We start from the raw sequence: 20,557 nt of genomic DNA on the forward strand, positions 1-20,557 counted from the left end.
AAGGGGAGATTGGGTTCCTTCACTGCCCGCTCATTAGCCCCTAATCCTACCTATTTCTCACCAGTCTCCTTTCTCTCCCCCATCCCTCTCATGTGAGGTGCCCCAGTTTTTTCTAGGGACATCAGAGGCTGGGCAGGGAGAGCTAGGAAGAGTGCCTGCTGTGCGCACAGCATCATCATTTATAGTGTCATCCAATAGAACTTTCTGCAAAGATGGAAATGTTTCACATCCGGGCTATCCAATTGGACATATTTGGTAGCCACTAGTCACATAGGAAAATGGTTAGTGAGACTGAGGAATTCAAGTGTGAGTTGAATTAATTCAATTTTGATTAATTTTTATTTAATTTTAAATCACTCCAGGTGGTTTGTGGCTACCATATTGGACAATGCAAGTTTATTACACTTATTGGAAGCTTATTCCATGTCAAGTCCCATACTAAGTGCATTACCTCATTTAAACCTCAGAACACCCCTAGGGGTAAGTACCATTGTTAAGCCTGTTTTACAGACAAGCAAACTGAGGTATAAAGAAGTTAAGTAACTTAGCCAGAGTTAAGCCCATGCAATTAAGCACTCTGCTGTTGCACTATCCCACAGTCTCGGCTCCAAGAGCTTCCATCCTAACCAGGGAGAGGACCTAGGCACAGAAGTTACTCCCATGGGATGCAGGCAACACTTAAGCCAGACTTTTAAGAAAGGAAGGATGTAGATAGAGGGGATTGGAGTAGAGGAAAGAGCATCCCAGGTGGAAGGAAAGTGCATGGGCAAAGGTATGGAGGTAGGAAAATGAAGAGCATGTGGAGGGGAATGCTGGGGATATTGCAGTAAACCAGATGGATTAGGTCTCTGCCTGGGGAACTCAGTTTCCCATTTGTGGAGCGTTTCCTCTGTACTGAGAGCATTACATCATTATCAGACTATTTGAAAACAGGTAAAGGTATCCACATTTTACAAAGAAATGGAAGATCAGAGAAGTAAGAAAATTTTCTGAAGTAACACAGCCAGGAAATGGGGAGTGACGATTTGAACCCAAGCCTGTCTGATTCTGGAACTTGCACCAGAACCACAGCCCAGCCCTGCCTTCCCTCGGAAGGTTTAACATTGTGCCTGGAACATAGTAAGTGCTCAATAGATGTTTTAAATCATAATCATGTATTAGAAAGTCTGGGTCCACAACCCTTGGGCTGTGGAGTGTCTTGAGGCCAGCAGAAGTGATTTCCCTCCTTTGAAACAAAGGCCCTGGCAAAGGAGAATCCCAACCCCTATCCACAGGATATATCTCCTCGTAAATCTCCAGATTGTGTTTAGCTATTAGTTTGCCAAACTTTCAGAGGACCATGGCAACAACCACAGAAGCAAACAACGGCAGGGGACAGAAGGGCCACCCATGCCACACCCTGCCACTCCTTCTAGGTAGTTACTAGGAAATGTGAAAAGGCTGCCCCTCAACCCTCTTGGGCCTCAGCACAGTCACATTCCTGTCTCACCTTCCCCTAGATGGGTCATGCCAGAATCAGTTGGGCCAGTACAAAGGGAGCCCAGGAGAAGCCTTTCCACAGGATGAGTGGGGTGAGCATTAGTGGGAAGAGGCAAGTGGGGAGGGTTCAGATGGCTATAAGGTGAGGTGGGGATGACTTGAAAACAGGAGATGGAAGAGGATTTGGGGGTGCCCCACCAGAGTTGTAATGATGCTCTTGGTAGCATCCTGAAACAATCTACTTTCCATCTTTACTCTTAAGCATTTTTGTCTCCATCATAAATTTTTAAAAATTGTGTTATAAGTCACATATTGTAAATTCACCATCCTTAAAGTGTACAATTCAGTGATCTTTAACATATTCACAAGTTTGTGCAACTATCACCACTAATTATAGAACATTTTCATCACCCCCCAAAAACCAACCCCTGTACCCATTAGCAGCTGTTCCGTTTCCCGGGCCCTACTTAAGCCTCTGGCAACTACAAATCTACTTTCTATCTCTATAGATTTCCCTGCTCTGGATATTCCATCCAGATATTTCATATGAAGAGAATCATATAGTCTTTTGTGACTGGCTTCTTTCACCTAATGTGATATTTTTAAGGCTCATCCATGTTGTAGTAGAATTGTCCCAGCAGTATTTGTTGAAAAGATTATTTTTTTCCCATTGAAAGGCCTTTGCACACATGTCAAAAGTCACTTGACCATAGTGTGTGGATTTCACATCTATTCTCCATTCTATTCCATTGATCTGTATGTCTATCATTATGCCAGGACCGCGCTGTTTTGACTACTGCAATTTATGTTAAAATTTGAAATCAGGAAGTACAAATCCTCCTTAACTCCATTCTACTTTTCCAAGATTGCTTATTTAGCCTACTCTGAATCCTTTGCATTTCCACATGAACTTTGGGATCAGCTTGTCCATTTTTGCAAAAAGGGCAGTTGGGATTTCGGTAGGGATTACTGAATCTGTGGATCACTTTAGGGAGTATTGCCATCTCAATAGTATTAAATCTTCTGAAACACAAACATAGATGTCTTTTCACATGTAGTCTTTCCTTTAACAATAGTTTGTGGTTTTCAGTGTAAAAATCTTGTATTTCTTTAGCTAAGGTTATACCTGAGTACTTTACTTTTGGATGCTGATGTAAATGAAATTATTTTCTTAATTTTGTTTTTTGAATGTTCCTTGTTAATGTATAAAAATGCAACTGATTTTCGTATATTACTCTTATATCCAGAAACCCAGATGAAATTGGTAATTCTTTTTCTGGTGTATATTCTCCATTGTTTCATGTCCCTTTGTGATCAAAAAATAAAATTAAGTATGATGATGATGATGATGATGGTACTATTGCCTCTAATGTCTGTGCCATGGAGTACTAAGAGCCACCAAGAAGTCAAAACCCTTGCTGGAGGAGACCCCAAAGAACTCTGAGTTGGTGACAAAGCTGTTGGTCAAGTTCCTAGGCTCTTCCCTTCTTTCTCTCATATGCTGCTTATCATAGGGATGGAAGGCTATGGTGATAGGAACATGGGGAGGAGAGTGAAGGAGGCTCAAAGTGGGGGAGCTTATATACTTTCTGGGGAAGGAGCTGGCATATCCCCGCTCACAATACCTGGGGCACCGTAAGGGCATTGAGTGTTCCAAGTTCTTCATGCCAAACTGGACTCTGCTTTTATCGCCATCTTTGGGAAAACTGGAGTGCCCAAGACTACTCTGGGAGAGGCTGAATCTGGAGTGACAATAAACAGACCACCCAAGCAGCTGTAATTCATCTCCCAACACTGAGCAAACAATCCCCAAAAATTTCAGAAATGTATGGTGCTGAAGCATAGGCCTGGGTGCTTGGGTTTGAATCCTGGCTTCACCTTTAATGTTCTGTGTGATTTTAAGTCTCAGTTTTCTCGCCTGTAAATTAGGGCTAATAACATCCTCCTCTTATAAGGCTACTGAGATGGTTAGAAGCCAGTAGCCACCCATTGTCTGGTACACAATAAGTGGCCAATAGTGTTGGCTTTAATTTTTTTTAAGTTTATTTACTTTTTTTTTTAGTAATCTCTACACCCAATGTGCACCTTGACTGCACAACCCCGAGATCAAGAGTCACATGCTATTCCGACTGAGCCAGTCAAGCACCCTAATAATGTTTGCTTTTATAGTTGATACTCTAGGATGAAGGCACAGCTAGGTGAGCCCATCCTTTCTGGTTCCTTCTCTATTCTATGGCTGTCCAAACCTCTATTGGGGTCTGTCCCTGGTGCTGAGTCATGCTGTTAGGCTCTGCTTTTTGGCAGTGCTCCTAGTATGACCCAACCTCTGGGGGGTGGATGGGTGAGGGAGATGTTGCCCTGGAATCAAACATCCTGAATTCCAGTCTTGGCGCCATCACTGAGCAAACAACTGCATCTCTGAGCCTTACTCACCGCCCTCCCCATATAACCAGGATGACTATATTTACTTGACAAGGCTGCCATGATGATTAAACAAGATAGCACAAGATCAGCAGGCCTACGTAGGTTCTCAGTAAATGGTATCTATTATTTTTGCGAGGCTTTATTGAACATTTGGAGAGTGTGGCCTGGGCCAGTGGTTAGTGGGGAATAGGAGACAGATGATGACTCTCCTGCATTATAAGCACCCCTGTTGCTCCAAGAGCATGGAGATGAGACTCTAACTCTGCTAGGGATGTCAGGGAGTGGGAGCAGGGTTGGCTGGGGAAAGAGGGCTCTGGGAGCCTGAAGGCTCCAGGGTACACAGAACAAGACTGGGAAGGGGGTCCTAGCCTGAGGACACAGCATGAATAAAAGCATGGAGGCAGGAAGGAATCTGATGAATTGGTGGTATTGGGTGAGGCTGCAATGAGGGTGTCATAGCCAAGTCACAGGGGAGCCAGTGAAGGATGCACATAGGAAGGATTGATCAGAATTTTCATTTCAGAAAGATTTTTTTCTGGCTGCCCTGTGGAATCTCAGGGGATGGGGTAGGAATGGGCACCAGGAGACTGACTCATGCGCTCCTTTCTAATAATCCAAGCCAGGGATGATGGAGGCCCTGACTAAGGTAACAGCCACAGGACGGAAGATGGGAGTCCACAGGGATTTGGAAAGAAAACCAACAAGTTGTAGAACCAGGATCTGAACCCAGGTGGGACCACTTCTTTCTGCTGCTCCCAGTGGACCCACAGACAGCCTGGGCCCAGTGTACTGCTCCTCAACCCACCTGTAAAACCCCCCTTTGGGGGTGAGGGAGATGCTGAGGTGCCCAGTTCACACTGCCTCCCACCCACCACCCGCAGAGAGAGGGGCAGTTGTCCCAACACTGCCCTCTGGTGGCTAAAAGCAGAGGTCTCCAATGTCAGCTGAGAGCCACTTTGCTCAAATCTGTTGCAGCCACCTCCTCTGTGAAGTCACCAAGCATGAAGCCAGCCCACCCAACATGCTCCTTTAACACCTGGCTGTCTTACCGCCCCCCTCTTTTATATTGTGTGACATGACAAGTCACTTCCCTGGGCCTCGCTCTCATCAGTAAATGGGATGATGCTTTCTGCATCAGCTTGGGCCTGGCACCTGGTAGGCAGGGAATGCAGCTGGCCCTATCCCATCCCACAGAGAGGCAGACTCCCCAGACTCTGACCAGTGCCACTCTGTGCCATCTGCCCCAGGCTGGCCCTCACTGGCAGGGGCCCACCTCCCCACATTGACCCTCTCCTCCCCTGAAAGGCAGGGCAGGGGCACTGCTGGCAGCTAACCTGGGTGCTGGCCCCATCCCCTGCCATTAGACACTAAACTCTTAACCAAGGCACTCCCTCCCACCGAATCCCTTCTGCTCCAGAGTTGCATGTAAGGGCTGTACAAACTGTGGAGTGCCATGCCCTGGAGCCCTGGTGAAGATTTGCTCTAGGCAGCTATGATGGTCCCACAGTGGTATCCCTTCTGGCCTGGGCTCTTGGAAGGCCTGCTTAACTGAGGTAGAGATTTGGGAGTCAGGGGAGCCTTTCTATCTGTCCTCAAAAAAAAACAAAAACAAAACAAAACAAAACAAACCCCTAAGGTAGTATTCCCTTGCCTATTTCCCTGCTTCCCCTGGAAGATTGTGGGGCTTTCCAGTTAGGAAATAGGCCCTGGGAAGGCCAGGCCCTGCCTCCACTCCTCTAGACAGGTGAAGCCTGGCTATTTCCAATTACCTCATTTCAAGCAAGAGTTTTCATCCCTGGCTTCCTGCCAAGATTTTACCATTTCTTCCTGACAAACAATTCTGTTTTGTAATCTCTGTTATGAAATGGTTTTATTGACAACTACCTAATGTGTACACAGTCGTTCGCAAAGAAATAGCAAACATTAGTGACCCATTACCAGCATCACCTAAGGGCCCTTCTGGCTTTCCTCTGGCTTCAGACACTCACAGCTGCCCTCACTCCATTTTTCAGTCTGGAAGCCTTGCCCATGCCTTCAGCTCTTCCCTCAGGGATCCCTGCCTTGGGCAAAGCACATCTGATCCCCCATCAGGCTGGGTTTGGGGTTTTGTGGGGGTTTTTGCTGAATTCTCCCCCAGAATTTGGCTCCTGCCCCACTGACCCACCCACTTGATAATGGCCATCAGAATCACTTCAGCCTCCCTCAGTACAGGCAAGCTTCCTGCTAGTGGACTTGGGGAGCCCAGCACCCCCAGCATCCCCAGGGCTTCCAGGGCCTGGTGCCCGGCACTCAATAAATATTGATGATGAAGGAAGAAACAAACTTCAGGTGAACCAGCCCCTCTCTGGGCTACTTCCTTTTTTTTTTTTTTTTTGTAAAGAAGTGATGGTGTTGAGTCAGGGATGGAGTTGCTGAGGACATGTCCCTTGTCCACCTTGCCAGACAGGAGATCCTTCCCTCACTTCTGAGGGTGCCACTGCACTCACTGCTTCACATGCGGTGCATTCTGCTGGCTCTGGGATTCAGAGTCACTGGTGCCCCTGCCGGATCCCTCAGTCCTTTACCTGCCACTCCCCGGGCAGTCCATATTTGTGCAAATTAAACCCTTGTGCATGGTGCGACCAATCTGCTGTTTGCCAGAAACCCAGATGAGGCTGTGCTGATGGTGGGAAATTGGCTGTGGGTGGTTGGAAAGGCAAGAATCCGGGTTGAAATCCATGAACCCTTGTTTACAAATCCTTTGTTTTTAGGCCGGGGATGTGAGGCCGAAGTGAAGCCTTGTGAGCTCCTCCTCCTCACCCATCAGGACAACAGGTGGACCCAGAGAAACCTGATGTGGGGCCCTTATACACCAGCCGGCCATGCCCTCTATAGCCTACAGGGAAGGTGGGTGGCTCTGGACCTCCCTAGTGCCTCTGCACCTGGAGAGGCTGCACAGAGGGTGGCCCCCGGTGCAGTGGGGGTGGTGGGAAAGCCTGTTGCAGCAGGGATGCAGGAGCTGCCCTTGGACACAAGAACATCTTGTGCTTTTCCCCTGACAGCCCTGGGCTGTCTACTTGGCATGGACATGGCAGGGTTTTTTCTTGCCAAACCCCTCCAACACTGTTGGGCCAGCAATGCCTCAGTGCACTGACTTCAATTGTTTCCTTTAGTTAGTTTGCTTTCTATAGCAGCAGAGCCCCTGTTCAGACTGTGTGCTGAACCATGGGTGATGCAGCTGCCACAGGTGGAAGGCCTGGGGCCCCAGGGACTTCACGTAGCTCACCTGAAGACCTCCACCTTCCCAAGCCTCCTCATTTTCTTGCCTGGGAAGAACAGGCCCTGGGAAATCAGGAAATCTATTAAATGGAAAAAATGAAATCACAGAATCTGAGAGCAAGAAAGGAGTCCAAGCCGGCTTATTGTTTGCAAAGCCCTGGAGTGTTGATGTTTGCTGAGGCTTCTAGCCTCTGGGAGGGGTCTTTGCAGCCAGGATGCTAATGCTTTGCACCAAGGACCCCTTTTAACAGGGGACATCTGACCACTCAGCAGCTTCACTGACTCATTCTGGGTCAGGTCTGCTCTGTTGGGTGCAGTTCATCCAGCAGAGGAGACGGCGGTCCTGACTGTGGGCTGTGAGCACCAGGAGAGCCAGCCTTTGGGAAACAGGAGCCATCACTGGCCAGCTACTGAGCTTCATTTGGGGTGGGGTGGTGGGGAGTTGGCAGACAGAAGAAAAACTTGACAATTCTCCAAGAAGTAAATCAGAGTCTCTGATAAGCCCCTGGGATGGCAGCTCCACCCCAGCACATTCTACTTTATTCCAGCAGGTTCCACTTCACTCCAGCTCTGCTATAGTCATGGTCCTTAGCCAGAAGGAACCTAAGCTGAATGTCAGCTGGATCACAGCAGGTGGGGAGGGGAAGGCCGGGGTCACTGAGAATTCTGAGAGATTCAGTCTTCACCCATTTAGCTCTGTGTGACTGAGCGTGGCTTTTCCTCCCGATGGCCAGCCCTGCTGGGCCTCATGCTCCATTTCTCATCTTCCTTCCAAAGGCAAGAGGACAACTCCAAAGAGCCTTGGTACCCTCCCAGAACCAAAACTACAAGCTCCACCACCCAGCTGGCCCCATCCCTCCACCTGCCCACCTCCAGCTGGCCCTGTCCATCCCTGCTGAGCCCCAACTGCAGAGAGAGGGGCTTCCCTGCTCTTCAGACTTGATGCTCTGCTCCCTGCATGGCCTGGGGTTCATGCACACGGCTCCAAGCAAGATCACTAGCTATGAGTGAGTCCTGGCACTGGTAGGCCTTGTCAGGAGTGACAGAAGGGCAGCTCCTAGAGCAGGACACTTTCTTGGCGGCCCCTGGTTCATCTCCAATGTCCTCAAACTCAGTCTCTGTGAATGGGGGATTGGATCTCCTGTGTGAATCCTGAGTGTGGCCTATGGCCTGTATGACCCCTTCCTGCTCTGCCACTGTGCCAGGTGGGCCACAAGCAGGTGAGATGGGGAGGTGGGGGTGGGGGTAGGGGGTGGCTCCTCCAAACACCACCCCACCTAGGGGGGCAGGGGACAGGGAGGGGGTGCTGAGGGGTTGAAGAGCACAGGCACGGAGGCAGCCAGGGTCTTCACTGCGCTGGGGGTGGTCTCCCTGCCTCGAGACCTTGAATCTTCTCCTCAGAGGCCTTGTCTGGGAGCAGCACGTCCACAGTGTAGCTGACCTTCTTGGTGTGCATCAGGCTGTAGGTGTTGTCAAAACGCAGGACATCTGCAAGGGTGGAGAAGTCGTCAGGCAAAGCAAGGCTGACATATCTGCAACCCGGTGCCCTGGGGAATGGGCCCAGGACCGTGGGCAGTGCTGGAGGGTCAGCCACTGCACCACCCGCAGAGCCCACTGCTCGGGCCATCTCCTTGTGCACCTTGTGCATCCCTAACTCCCTGAAGGCGCCAGCCCCTTTTCTTTGCCAGGCATCACATGGGTGCTCCCAGCTTTCCGAATCCCCATAGCAGCCCCACAGCAGGTGCTATCATCACCATTTTAAGGATGGGGATGCTGAGGCCTACAGAGGTCAAGAGGACTTTCCGATGAGTACAGAACGAGGGAAGGGAGGGACTAGGATTCCCTTATCCTGAGATTCCAATCGAGAGGGAAGCCCTGCTTTCCCCAGAGGAGAGGGCTGAGCTCTCTAAGCCACTTTTCCATCATGCCTTTTAAAGAAGGCATTCCCTTCAGTGACAAGGTGCAAAGTGAATTCTGGGATGTGATGAGTTACCCAGATTCCTCAGTCTCCACCCTTCGAATTCTCCCTTTCCACAGGGGGGAGCTGGATATGTATTAACCAAAGCATTAGTAAAGCTCTCATGCTCCTCAACCTTGAGTCCCCCTCCTAGCTCTGTTCCCTACAGAAGCGGGAGGTCAATGCTGTTCCTGGGGAACACGGCTTCCCGTAAGATGGACCAGACTGCATCTGGCTTGGGTGGCCTGAGAATGAAGGATAAACGCATGGAAGAAGCATCTCTTTGGGATTTGCACAGTGGGACTGCCCATGCTCCTGGGCGGGCCAGGACCTCTGAAGATTAGTCCATGACTTTAATTACCTCTTAGCATGTTGAGGAAGGGCTTCCCGGGAGTGAGTGGCCTCAGGCTGTGAATCCCAATCTCTAACATGCATCTCTGCCCTTGTACCCAGGGGGTCACTCACCAGATCTAAGGCTGTGAAGCCAATGCCCCTGGCAACCACAGGACCTAGTAGCTTGCGGAGACCCCCACCCCTCCCTGAGAGCTGGAAATTGAGGGCACACAGGACAGCCTGGCAAGGGGTGTCAGTTCATTTCTCTGCCATAAGGAGGAAAACGACTCCAGTGAATCCCACAGCTCTCACAGACGCCGATGTTGAGGCAGGTGAGGCTCCCGTCCTCAGGTACCACGTGAGCTTTGTAGCGCTGGATGGGCAGCACCTCCACCATCTCCCCTGCCCACTCCCGCTCGCTTGTCTTGGTCTTCAGGAAAACCCCGAAGCCGATATCTGCCCCATCTGACGCGAACTGCCACCTGCATGGGACAGAGGGCCCCAATAATGACCACCTGCCTGGGCTCCGGGCCCCTCCCAGCTGCGCCCAGGTGTGGAGTAGCCGCCATCCCTACCTGAGCACGCAGCCCGGGAACAGGATTTCGTTCTCCACCTGCACGAACGAGCCTCGGGCCACCGTCACCGTGTGCTCATAGTGTGTCTTCACCTGGTTGCGCAGGTAGTAGCTCTTGGGCACAATGCCCCCGTATTTGATCTATGGGTGAGGGCTGGTGAGCAAGCACTAGACCATGGCCACCACCCGTCCTGCCTCATCCTCATCCACATCCTCTGGGCACCCTATACCTTGGTCAGGCACTTAGGGTTGCCATCAGGGTCAGTCATGGTCCCCCCAAACTCCACGGGCAGCTGCTCAGGGCTGATGAACCTTAGCAGCTCCTGCTTCCAGTTGCCTGTGGAAGCAAGGTGGCGTGGGTCGGGGGGGACTGGTTGTGGGGGTGCTGTGGGGGCTCAGAGATGCTCAAAAGAGGGCAGAGAAGCCAAGCCCAGGGAGGAAACCTGATATGTCCTTGGCTTGCTCCCCTGAGCACTTACTCCTGAAGCACCCAAATGCTTTATGTGGCCACCCAGGCTAGGGCCTAGGGTCTGAAGCATCATCTGAGTGTGCAAAGGCCAGCGAGGTTTAAGGCCAAGGTCAGTGTGTGGGTAAAGAGGATAAGCCAGGGAGAAATGGGGGCTTTCACCTCGACCTCTGCTTGCCCAAGCCGCGATGGGCATAGCTAGGAGGCCAAGTCACTCACCTCCCAGAATCACTATCTTCCTTTGTGTTTCCTCACTCATGAAAAACTTGACCAAGTTGAAGGCCACAGGGAACAGCTTGGGGGCTGAAACACATGAAACTTCTTTGGGAAGCTGGGCTAAAGAGGACCTGGCATACAGTCACGGCCAGGGGCCCTGGGCTGGACAGGAGTTGGACAGTTCTAGATTCTGCCATTTGCGGCTGTGTGACCTTCAGCTAGTTACCCACCCTCTCTGAGGCTTAGTGCTGTTAACTATAAAAGGGAGATAAATTAAACTATGTATGCAGAACACTTGGCACAGTGCCTGGCTCTCAATAAATGGCTGCCCCCCCCCCCCCCCCAGCATTGTAGGGTGTCAGTAATGCGGATTTCCCAGTGGTGCCTCCTGTCCCCACTCAGAGTTTTCCCAAGTTGTCTTGGAATTTTCTTGGGTGCAAGGAGACAGGGCATTAGATCTCATGTCCCACCTGAACTGCTCACACTGACTGGCCAGCCTCTGTGCTACTCCTCCAAAGACTGTCTCATTTAACCTCACAGCTGTCATAGGAAAGGTGTCAGAGTATCCCTATTTTACAGATTGGGAGAACTGAGGCTTAGTAAGGTTAAGTAGACTTGTTCAAAATCACCGAACTAGCTAGATTGGAAAGCAGATCATTTGATCCCAGGGCACACACGGTGGCCCCCTCACTATACAACCATCACCGACGGGGACCATTCCCACTCAAAGCATGTCTCTCAACCAGTGTGGCCCATGAACTAGCCATTACCATTCCACACCAAGAAAAATAAAGACAATAACAGTATACATTTAGAAACTTATAACTTATCTGACACAAAGGATGGTTTGAGAAGCCCTGAACTGGGTGATTTACCCACTGTTCCCCCCATTCCCCATTCCTCCTCAAGGGGTCATCCCCATCATGGGCTCACCTCGAATGACAATTAAATTCTTCAGCGTCTCAGGATAATTTGCTTCCAGGATGGCAAAAAACTGTGGCAAGATGAATCTGGTCAAGATCCTGCTCCAACACATTCTATGTGGGGATTTGGTGGCCTTCAATGCTGCTGAGACAAGAGCCCCTACCACCCCCACCCCCTGGCCATCCATCTTCCCCATGAGATGGACTTCATCCTCTGGAATACTCTTGCTCCTCTTTCTCCTTGGAGGGGGGATCCCAGGCCAGCTTCACTGGCTGCTCTAGGGGCCGGTAGGGGTGACCCCTCCTCCATGGACTGGGAGCTGGTGTGGGCAGTGGCTACCTATTGGCCTCGAGCCAGCTGCCTACCTCACCTGCTGGTAGATCTCTACAGCTGGCTTCCACAGGTGTTTCAGGCTGAGCCCCTCCATGTCAAACACCATCAGCACCGTCTCAATCTTCTTGCCCAGCTACATGAGACAGCACAAGTCTATAGGTCAGACAACAACTCTGGGCAAGAGGTCCCAGCCAGGGAAACCTGCACTGCTCCCACCTTCCTGCCACCCCCGCCCCCAACTGCCCACAGGGTTTTCCAAACAGACAGAGCCCACCTAGGGTCTAAGAAGATGCTGCCTCTGAGCCCTGGCACAGTGGTCCCTTATCACACTGTTTGCTCAACACCATTTCCCAGAATTAGTTAACTATAGAGTTAAAGCCCTCACTCGTTGCTCATTGGGCATCTCTCTGTACAATAGTATACTGTATCAGCTGGTGTCTACAGTCCCAGGGTGTGTCAAGCCAGAGCTACACAGCTAGCAGGCTGTGTGGCCTTGGGTGGGTTTTTAACTCCTCTGAGCCTTATTTTCTCCCTCCGTGAAATGAGGATAATTCCAGGTTCTGATAGTTTCCGGGAGGATTCAGTAAGATAATTTACAAAAATCCCAGTGCCTGATACATGCTGGTCCCTGATAAATATCAGCAGACGTTATTACTAGTATTGTCATCACACAATTATCAGCTCTGATTGGAAATGTCCATGAAGTAGAAGACACTGCTGTGACCCCATAAAATCAGCCATCTTGTTCGAGAGACACACATCTATTCAAACCAGGCACTGAATAGGGTGTTTACAAGTCTCTCATGTTTGCCACAAATCTTTGCTGGGAGGGTCTACCTGGTGTCCAGCTCCATGACAGACACTGAGGACATAGGCCCTGTCCTCGCCATTAGGCAGGTCATCCCAAAGTGACATAAGAACTCCCCACCCAGGTGTCTTCTTAGGCTCATGTAGACACTTAAACTCACAAAACTAACAGACCACACTTGGCATTAGATTCATTCTGTAAGGTATGGACCAGGAAATAGAGCTAGAGCAAAAAGAAGATCTGTACAGGTGGGTGTGGGTCCTTCCTGGCTTAAAAACCCTATGCCCCACAGGACTCAATATATATATATGTATATAGTAGCAATTCCATATTAGCTTCTAAGGACCCATGACGGATGTGCCAAGTTTTCAGTCACTGCTCTGAGGGATGCACAAAGCAATGGCTCCCCCATTAGGTGTTAGAGTTATGCAGTTTACAACTGGGGACATTTTTTCCATAAGCAAAGCTGACCATCCACTGTTCCCAGGGTTCCCGGAGAACAGAGCTAGAGTACTCACTGCACCCAAGGTCAACAACTCACCCAAGGTCAGAGGGGAAAGGGCTTTGGTGACCCTTGGCACTTGCCAGCAGAGAGTGCCATGGGCATGTTAGATGCTCACAGATGGGTGACCACAAGAGAAGCCATGTCCCATCAAAGCCCAGAATGCTGAGGCCTGGGGAGAAGCAGAGGCAGCATGCCTTTCCTACCTGGTCCTGGTGCCATCCTTTAGACAGATTGGGCCCACCGTGTACTTCCCATTCTGGACTCAGTCACTTACCTTCTGACTCTGCAGCTCACACTCCCTCAAAAGCAGCTCACAGACCCTGATGCGCTTCCGGATCAGTTCCTGCTTGGAGGCTGACAGGAGAAGACCCTTGGGGTCAAGGGTCCCAATGATGTCAAACCACACGGGGCAACCTTCATAGTCATAGCCGGTCAGACCACCAGAGTCGTACAGCTGGATCACCTGGGGATGGGGAGTGGGCAGTGAGGTCCTGACTCAAACCAGCTACTAGGCCATGTCCCCACTCCATTAGATGGCTGGATGTGGGGGAGTGTGAGGGGCATCTGATGGTCTGGGGAGATGCTGCATGGGGCTCACCTCCGAGGGCTGCCATGTGAGGATGTTGTCTAGGTCCTGTTGCTTCCGGAACTCCATGTGCTGTGGAGAAATGTCAGGACCTGAAGACTGCTTACCACAAAGACTTTGAAGGCATCTGGGGGCATCAGGTCGGGTCTCTCTGCCTGCAGCCCCTAAGACCTTACCAAAGCATCCCCAGACTCTGACATAGAACTGCGGATGGCAATGCCAAGAGGAGGGCCATGGTGGACCCAGGTCTGATGTAGAAAGGGATCCAAGGGGGAATGGAGGAAACACACAAGAACAGGGCAGGGCAAGAGTTCCCACTCTTTGTTACTGATCCCTGGGATACAGTGTGTGGGAGGCAGGACACTCATGAGAATGGGGCCTCACCTTCCGGAGCATATCCTCAGATTTCTGCAGGTCAAAGTTCCGAGCTGCAAAAGGAGCCAAGATTTGAGGAGGCTTGAGGTCGGATCTAGAACTCATAGTTCTCTGAAAACTCATACAGAAATACAGGAGTACCTGAGCCTTTTGTGACACCTCAAGAACACATTAGGGCTCTGGACATTTTTTGTTATTTTATTTTTAAAAAATGTTTACTTATGGGCAGCCCAGTGGCTCAGCGGTTTAGCACTGCCTTCAACCCAGGATGCGATCCTGGACACCCGGGATCGAGTCCCACGTCAGGCTCCCTGCATGGAGCCTGCTTCTCCCTCTGCCTGTGTCCCTCTGCCTCTCTCTCTCTCTCTCTCTCTCTCTCATGAATAAATAAATAAAATCCTTAGGGGAAAAATGTTTATTTATTTTAGAGAGAGAAAGAGAGAGAAGGAGAGGGAACACAGAAGGGGAGGGGCAAAGGGAGAGTGAGAGAGAGAATCTCAAGCAGACTCCCTAATGAGCATGAAGCCCCACTTGGGGCTCAATCTCAAGACCCTGAGATCATGACCTGAGCTGAAATCAAGAGTTGGCCACTCAGCCGACTGAGCCACTCAGGTGCCCTGCATGTTTTTAAAAAGCAAGGACTTTTAATCCTCTAGAAGACTTTAGAGGCCCTTGATATCAGTATCCAAGCCTTTATAAACTTTTAAAACCAGAGGTTGATCTAGCCTGTAATATTGATGTCTCCATGGGAGCCCAGACCCCATTGGTATTAGGGGTAGTGAGGAGCATAGGCTTTGAGTCAGACAGACTTGGACTTGAATTCTAGTTTTGTCCTTTTATTTGCTGTGCAATTTTGAGCAACTCACCTACCTTCTCTAAGTTTTAGTTTTATCTGTTAAATAGAAATATTTTTTTCAGTTATTCAAAGGGTGACATGAGATAAAAGCATATAAAATGCTTGGCACAGGGCAGCCCTGGTGACTCAGCAGTTTAGCGCTGCTTACAGCCTAGGGCGTGATCCTGGAGACCCAGGATCGAGTCCCACGTCGGGCTCCCTGTGTAGAGCCTGCTTCTCCCTCTGCCTGTGTCTCTGACTCTCTATCTCTCTGTGTCTCTCATGAATAAATAAATAAAATCTTAAAAAAAAAATGCTTGGCATATTACCTGGTTCCCAGGAACTTCCTAGTAAATGGTTAACTATTGTTGTGATTACTTATTTTGAAGAAATAAATTCACTTTAATTGAAAATATGATGCTTTATTTTAGAAATAAAAAAAATAAAAAGTAATAATTAAAAAATGTACCAAACAGAACAGAACAGAAGGGAGGGCTTCCTCTGAGTAGGTGCTGTGCACATCCATGACCTCATGTCTGACTCACAGCATCTTGAAGGTCGGGGACGAGTTTTATACCCATTACCCAGAAGAGAAAAGTGAGGCTGAGTCAATGAGTGAGCGCCATAGGCCCACTGCTAGCACACGGCAGAGCTGAGATTCGATCACAGGTTTGCCAGATTCTGAGGCTGTGTGTGCACTTCCCAGCCCGGCTTCTGACTTCTGTCCTGATTCAAGTTCAACAACATACCATGGGGTGTGTTGAATTGGAATGAATTTCCCCCACCTTGGTTTCTGTTATTCTAATTTTACACTATTGTGGCAATTTCTGGAAGAAACTCCTTGTCTACCTTTAATGGCATCCATTTCCTGAAGTATTTGCTGGGCACCTGCTTGGGTGGCCAGGTTTCCTCAGGGGACCATACAGCCTTGCCTTCAAGGAACTGGAGACAGACCCACAGGCAAGTCCTGAAGAATATATTCAGGCCTATCTGACTCAAGGCCTGGCCAGGCCAGTCACCCTGAGACCTTCCCAGGTGTGAACTCCAAGCTCACCTCGACCATGTGCCCACCCAGTGCCAGGTATTACACCCTCTCATTTAACGCTCACAACAGTCCTTGGGGAGGTGGTCCCATCCCACTTTATAGATGAAGAAATTGAGGCTGGATGGGTTTTTTGTGCCCTGCTGATTTGGAGGGGAGCTCAGATTCCAAAGTCCCACCAGCTTCCCTGAAACTCTTCTTCCCTCTCTCCCCCTCTGCCTCCCTGACCCTGCCAGCCTCACCTCGGAGCCAGCGTAGGAGGAAGTACTCGTCGGCATTGGGCAGGGTGGGCAGCAGGTCCTGGAGTTTGTCCCGGAACTGAGGGGGAGATATAATGGTCAGTGGTGCTCCCATGATCCCTGGGCTCCCAACCCCACCCCGATCCTTCTTAAACTCAGCCTGTCAGTCCTTCCCAGGGACCCTGCAGGGTGGAAATCACACAGTTAGCAGCAGCTGCCTGGATCTTTTTGCCAACTGGGAATGGAGCACCCCACCACGGCAACCAGAGTTGGGTCCTTCTCAACTTTGGGGGTTCTCTGCCTCCCCAAGATCCTTATTCTATAGGTCTGAGGTGGGGCCCTGCCATCCTCATTTTTACAAAGATCGCTGGTGAATCTGATGCAGGCAAACCAGAACAATTTAGGAACCTTGCCCTTGATACTGGATCTTATGAGTCTAGATTTGAAAGCAAGTTACTGAACCACTCTGAGCTTCAGTTTCCTCATCTGTGTAGTGGGGATAAAGATAAATTTGTGCCAGTCAAAGGAGTGTGTACAGGTAAAGCACTTAGCATCAGTCTTAGCTTGCAGCAGGTGCCAGAAAAATGTGGGCACTCAGCAAATGTGGACTGCTCGGAGCTCCAGACAGGGGAGTCTTTGTGGAAACAACCCCAGGCAAAGGTCAGCAGGGAGGAACTGCAAGAGAAGCCAGGGATGCCGCATCAGGCCCGTCAAGACTGGGGAAAGAGAGGGGCTGACCTGCTGACGCAGGCTCTGCCCACTGGCAGAGTTTGGGAAAGCTGTTGAAAGTTTAGGTATGGGTCTGGGGCTCAGTTCTGGGAGAGAACTGTCCCCCACTTCAATGGGGACTAAGGGAGCAGAAGGCAAACCCTGGAGGGGTGGGTTTGTGGGAAACTGTGAATGAGAATTTAGGATTAGAAGTCATTGTTAGCAAAGCCAGAGGATGCTATCTTGACAGCCATCCACCAAACCTCCTTTAGCTTTATGGATGATGTTTAAAATAAGAATGTGGGGTCGCCTAGGTGACTCAGTGGTTGAGCATCTGCTTTTGGCTCAGGTCACGATGCTGGGGTCCTGGGATGGGCTCCCTGCTGGGAGCCTGCTTCTCCCTCTGCCTGTGTCTCTGCCTCTCTCTTTAAAAAAAAAAAAAAAAAAAAAAAAAGAATGTGTTCATGTATTGATCACATAATGAAAAACAAATAAAAAGACGAAAAATCTCCAGTGTCAACAACTAAGGTGAGCGAGAGCACCAGCTATCATCATCGCCCACCCAGTCCCAGCAGGCACAAGGATCAGTTGAGGAAGTTTTTAGGGGGAGTGACGGAGAGTCACAATAACCAAGAAATAATAATTCTGCACGCTCAGCCCCTTCAGATTACCAGAGTTCCTCCTGTGAACCTCTGGGATGTGCCCTGAGGCAGGAGAAGCAAGGGTCACATCCCTGCTTTGTGGATGTGGGAAGGGAGGCTGGGGTGCTGGAGGGTCTTCCCCATGGACAAAGTAAAAAAGCTACAAGGCCAGGAGGAGTCCACACCTTCCAGTCTCAAAGCCACCCCACCCTTGGGACGCACGTCAAGTAAAAGATAAGACCACTAAGCAGGTGCTGGGAAGGGTCCAGAGTAACTTAATGGAAAAAATATCTTAACAATGAGGCCATACTGGGGCACCTGGGCGGCTTGGTGGTTGAGCATCTGCCTTTGGCTCAGGTCGTGATCCCAGGGTCCTGGGATTGAGTCCCTCATTGGGCTCTCCCGAGGGAGCCTGCTCTTCCCTCTGCCTTTGTCTCTGCCTCTCTGTGTGTGTCTCGGGAATAAATAAATAGAATCTTAAAAAAAAAAAAAAATCAAAACAAACAAACAAAAAAGAACAATGAGGCCAAATGGAGAAAGCAGCCTCTGGCAGCCCAACCAAGGTGGTTAAAACTAGGCTAAGGTAAAAAACTTAGAAGGAAATGCTCCTAGGCATGGTTGTCTAGATCTCTGGGACCACGGGTGACTTCTTTTTCCTACTTTCCTTTTTCTCCCTAATTTTTAAAACAACTAGCATTCATTTCTATTAAATAATGGGAAAAAATAAGAATAAACTCTTTTCACATTGTTTAAAGCTCTTTGACCCACAAGCATTTCCATCATAATTCACCCCCAAAGGCCAGGTGTCCAGCCCCTCCCAAGAGCCTAGTGTCAGGGCTCCCCTGAGGCCTCTGCCAGTGGGGAGGGAGAGGGTTAACCAGGGGACTCCCCCTCCTGCTTCTCTTGGGGACCCCTCCTTCAGCTCAAGACTCTCTGCTCCTGGAACCTCATCCTTTACCTGGAAATTCACCCAGCCCCCCCCCCCCCCCTTCACCTGGGACCCTTCTCTCCTTCACCAGGAATTCATCCAGGGTCCTCCTCCATGGGGGGTCTTCATTCCTCCCTGGAGGATCCTCCCCAGGGTGGGAGCCATAAAAGAAACCATAGTCTCCCCAAGTCCGAAACTTGCCCTTCTTTGGCCCAAAGTGTAAGCCAGGTAGGTCCGTCACCCCACTCCCCTAACGTAAAGTCACAGTTTCCAGGCCCTGCCATCTCCTAATCAAATTAATGCTGTGGCACCTAAGACCTGAATATGTCCCCCTTCCCCAGGGTGTGACACTCTCAGCGGCAGCTTGACGGACTGCCTTGAAATCCCCCAAACCCCTCCATTCCTCTTTAATGGAAACACCAGCGATGGGGAGATGGCTTCCCCCCTGGGGAGTCGGAAAGCCACAAAGACACCAAACAAACAGATGTTGCAATCCGGGCAGGAGATCTGCGGGGCGGTGTGCCCAAGGCTGCCGGGGACGGCAGCACCACCCCACCCCCAAAACCAGGGGACAAGGGCCGGGGACAAGGGCCGCAGAGGGCGCAGAGGGCGGGAGGGGAAAGCGGGATTTGGCCCCAGGGCAGCCCAGGGAAGGGTTCAAGGCCAGTGTCCCATACACGTCTGCCTCAGCAACTGGGCGCAGGGGGTGCGCGGGACAGGAGGCTCGCAAGGACCCCTTTTCCATCCAAACGCCGGGGCTCCAGCCCAGGTGGGCAGCGCCAGGCAGCTCCCCCCTCCCGAGCCTCCCGGCCGAAGCCCCTCACCGTGGCCAGCGCCTCCTGCTGCGGGGGGCTCAGGTCCCCGACTCGGCCGCTCATGGTGCCGCGGGCCGGCGGGGGGGCGCGGGGGTGCCAGGAGGGCGCCGGCCCGCCAGGCCCGCAGCCGCCGCGTGGTTTTGTGCGGGGCTCAGATGTCGGCCCCGCCCCAAGCCGAGAGCGCCGCCCCGCGCGTCCCGCCCCCCACCCCGGGGTGTCCGGCGGGCGGTGGACCGGGCGCGCCCCACGCGGGGCAGGGAGCCCGGAGAGCGGACTCGAGGGGAGGCCGCAGGCGCCGCCACCTCCAGGCCGCCTCGTGCGGGGGCTCGGACGGGGTCCTGAGTGGAGGGGAGGGCGGGCGGGCCTGCGGACCTGCGGGCAGCTTCGGGGAGCACACCCGGCTCTCCTCCCCAGCAAGCTGGAGGACCTGGGGCTTCCTTTTAAAACTTTCTTTTTTTTTTTTTTTTTTAAGATTTTATTTATTTATTCATGAGAGACACAGCGAGAGGCAGAGACAGGCAAAGGGAGGAGCAGGCTCCATGCAGGGAGCCCGACGTGGGACTCGATCATCACGTCCTGGGTTGAAGGCAGGCGCTAAACCGCTGAGCCACCCGGGCTGCCCAAGGAACTGGGGCTTCCTAAACCAGACTCCACCCTCTAGATGTGTCCGGGAGTTTCTGCCCGAGGGGCCCCAACCTCCCTGCCCTGGCCTTGACCACTGGCTAGGAGCGCCCTATCCGTGCTCACAAGCTGATGGAGGCCTTTATGTGCAAAATGGTTCCAGCTCCAAGATGGTCAGAAGACTAGATAAGATGATCCGCCATGGGTTAGCCTGGCATTCCACTTAAGTGTGCAATGTTAGGACTTTTTTTTTTTAAAGATTTTATTTATTATTTATTCATGAGAGACACACAGAGAGAGAGAGGCAGAGACACAGGCAGAGGGAGAAGCAGGCTCCATGCGGGGAGCCCGACGTGGGACACGATCCCGGGTCTCCAGGATGAGGACTATTGTTCCATAATAATTACTATGATTGATGCCTTCACCAGAACAGGGAGGGGCTGCATAGGTGGAAATTCTGGGATGGCCCCTCTGGTAGCACCTGGGTAGA

General features: G+C 51.0%; 1 protein-coding gene across 2 annotated transcripts; it reads right to left on the reverse strand.

Moving 5' to 3' along the window:
* Positions 1-5,758: 5,758 nt before the first annotated feature.
* On the reverse strand, positions 5,759-19,570 carry LOC486353 (SEC14-like protein 4). Of its 2 annotated transcripts, none has more exons than XM_038575647.1 (12): positions 19,456-19,570; positions 16,358-16,433; positions 14,248-14,291; positions 13,876-13,935; positions 13,552-13,740; positions 12,002-12,097; positions 11,641-11,701; positions 10,711-10,794; positions 10,256-10,362; positions 10,027-10,166; positions 9,764-9,933; positions 5,759-8,649 (listed from the first exon to the last, which is right to left on the reverse strand). In XM_038575647.1, the coding sequence occupies exons 1-12, from the start codon at positions 19,507-19,509 to the stop codon at positions 8,510-8,512; spliced, it is 1,221 nt and encodes a 406-aa protein (XP_038431575.1). In that variant the 5' UTR covers positions 19,510-19,570; the 3' UTR covers positions 5,759-8,509. The 2 variants fall into 2 exon arrangements, with proteins under 2 accessions (XP_038431575.1, XP_038431574.1); XM_038575646.1 differs by having other exon boundaries at positions 11,641-11,744; positions 11,997-12,097.
* Positions 19,571-20,557: the final 987 nt, after the last annotated feature.

This window comes from Canis lupus, chromosome 26 (assembly GCF_011100685.1).
Source record: "Canis lupus familiaris isolate Mischka breed German Shepherd chromosome 26, alternate assembly UU_Cfam_GSD_1.0, whole genome shotgun sequence".
Classification (NCBI taxonomy): Eukaryota; Metazoa; Chordata; class Mammalia; order Carnivora; family Canidae; genus Canis; species Canis lupus.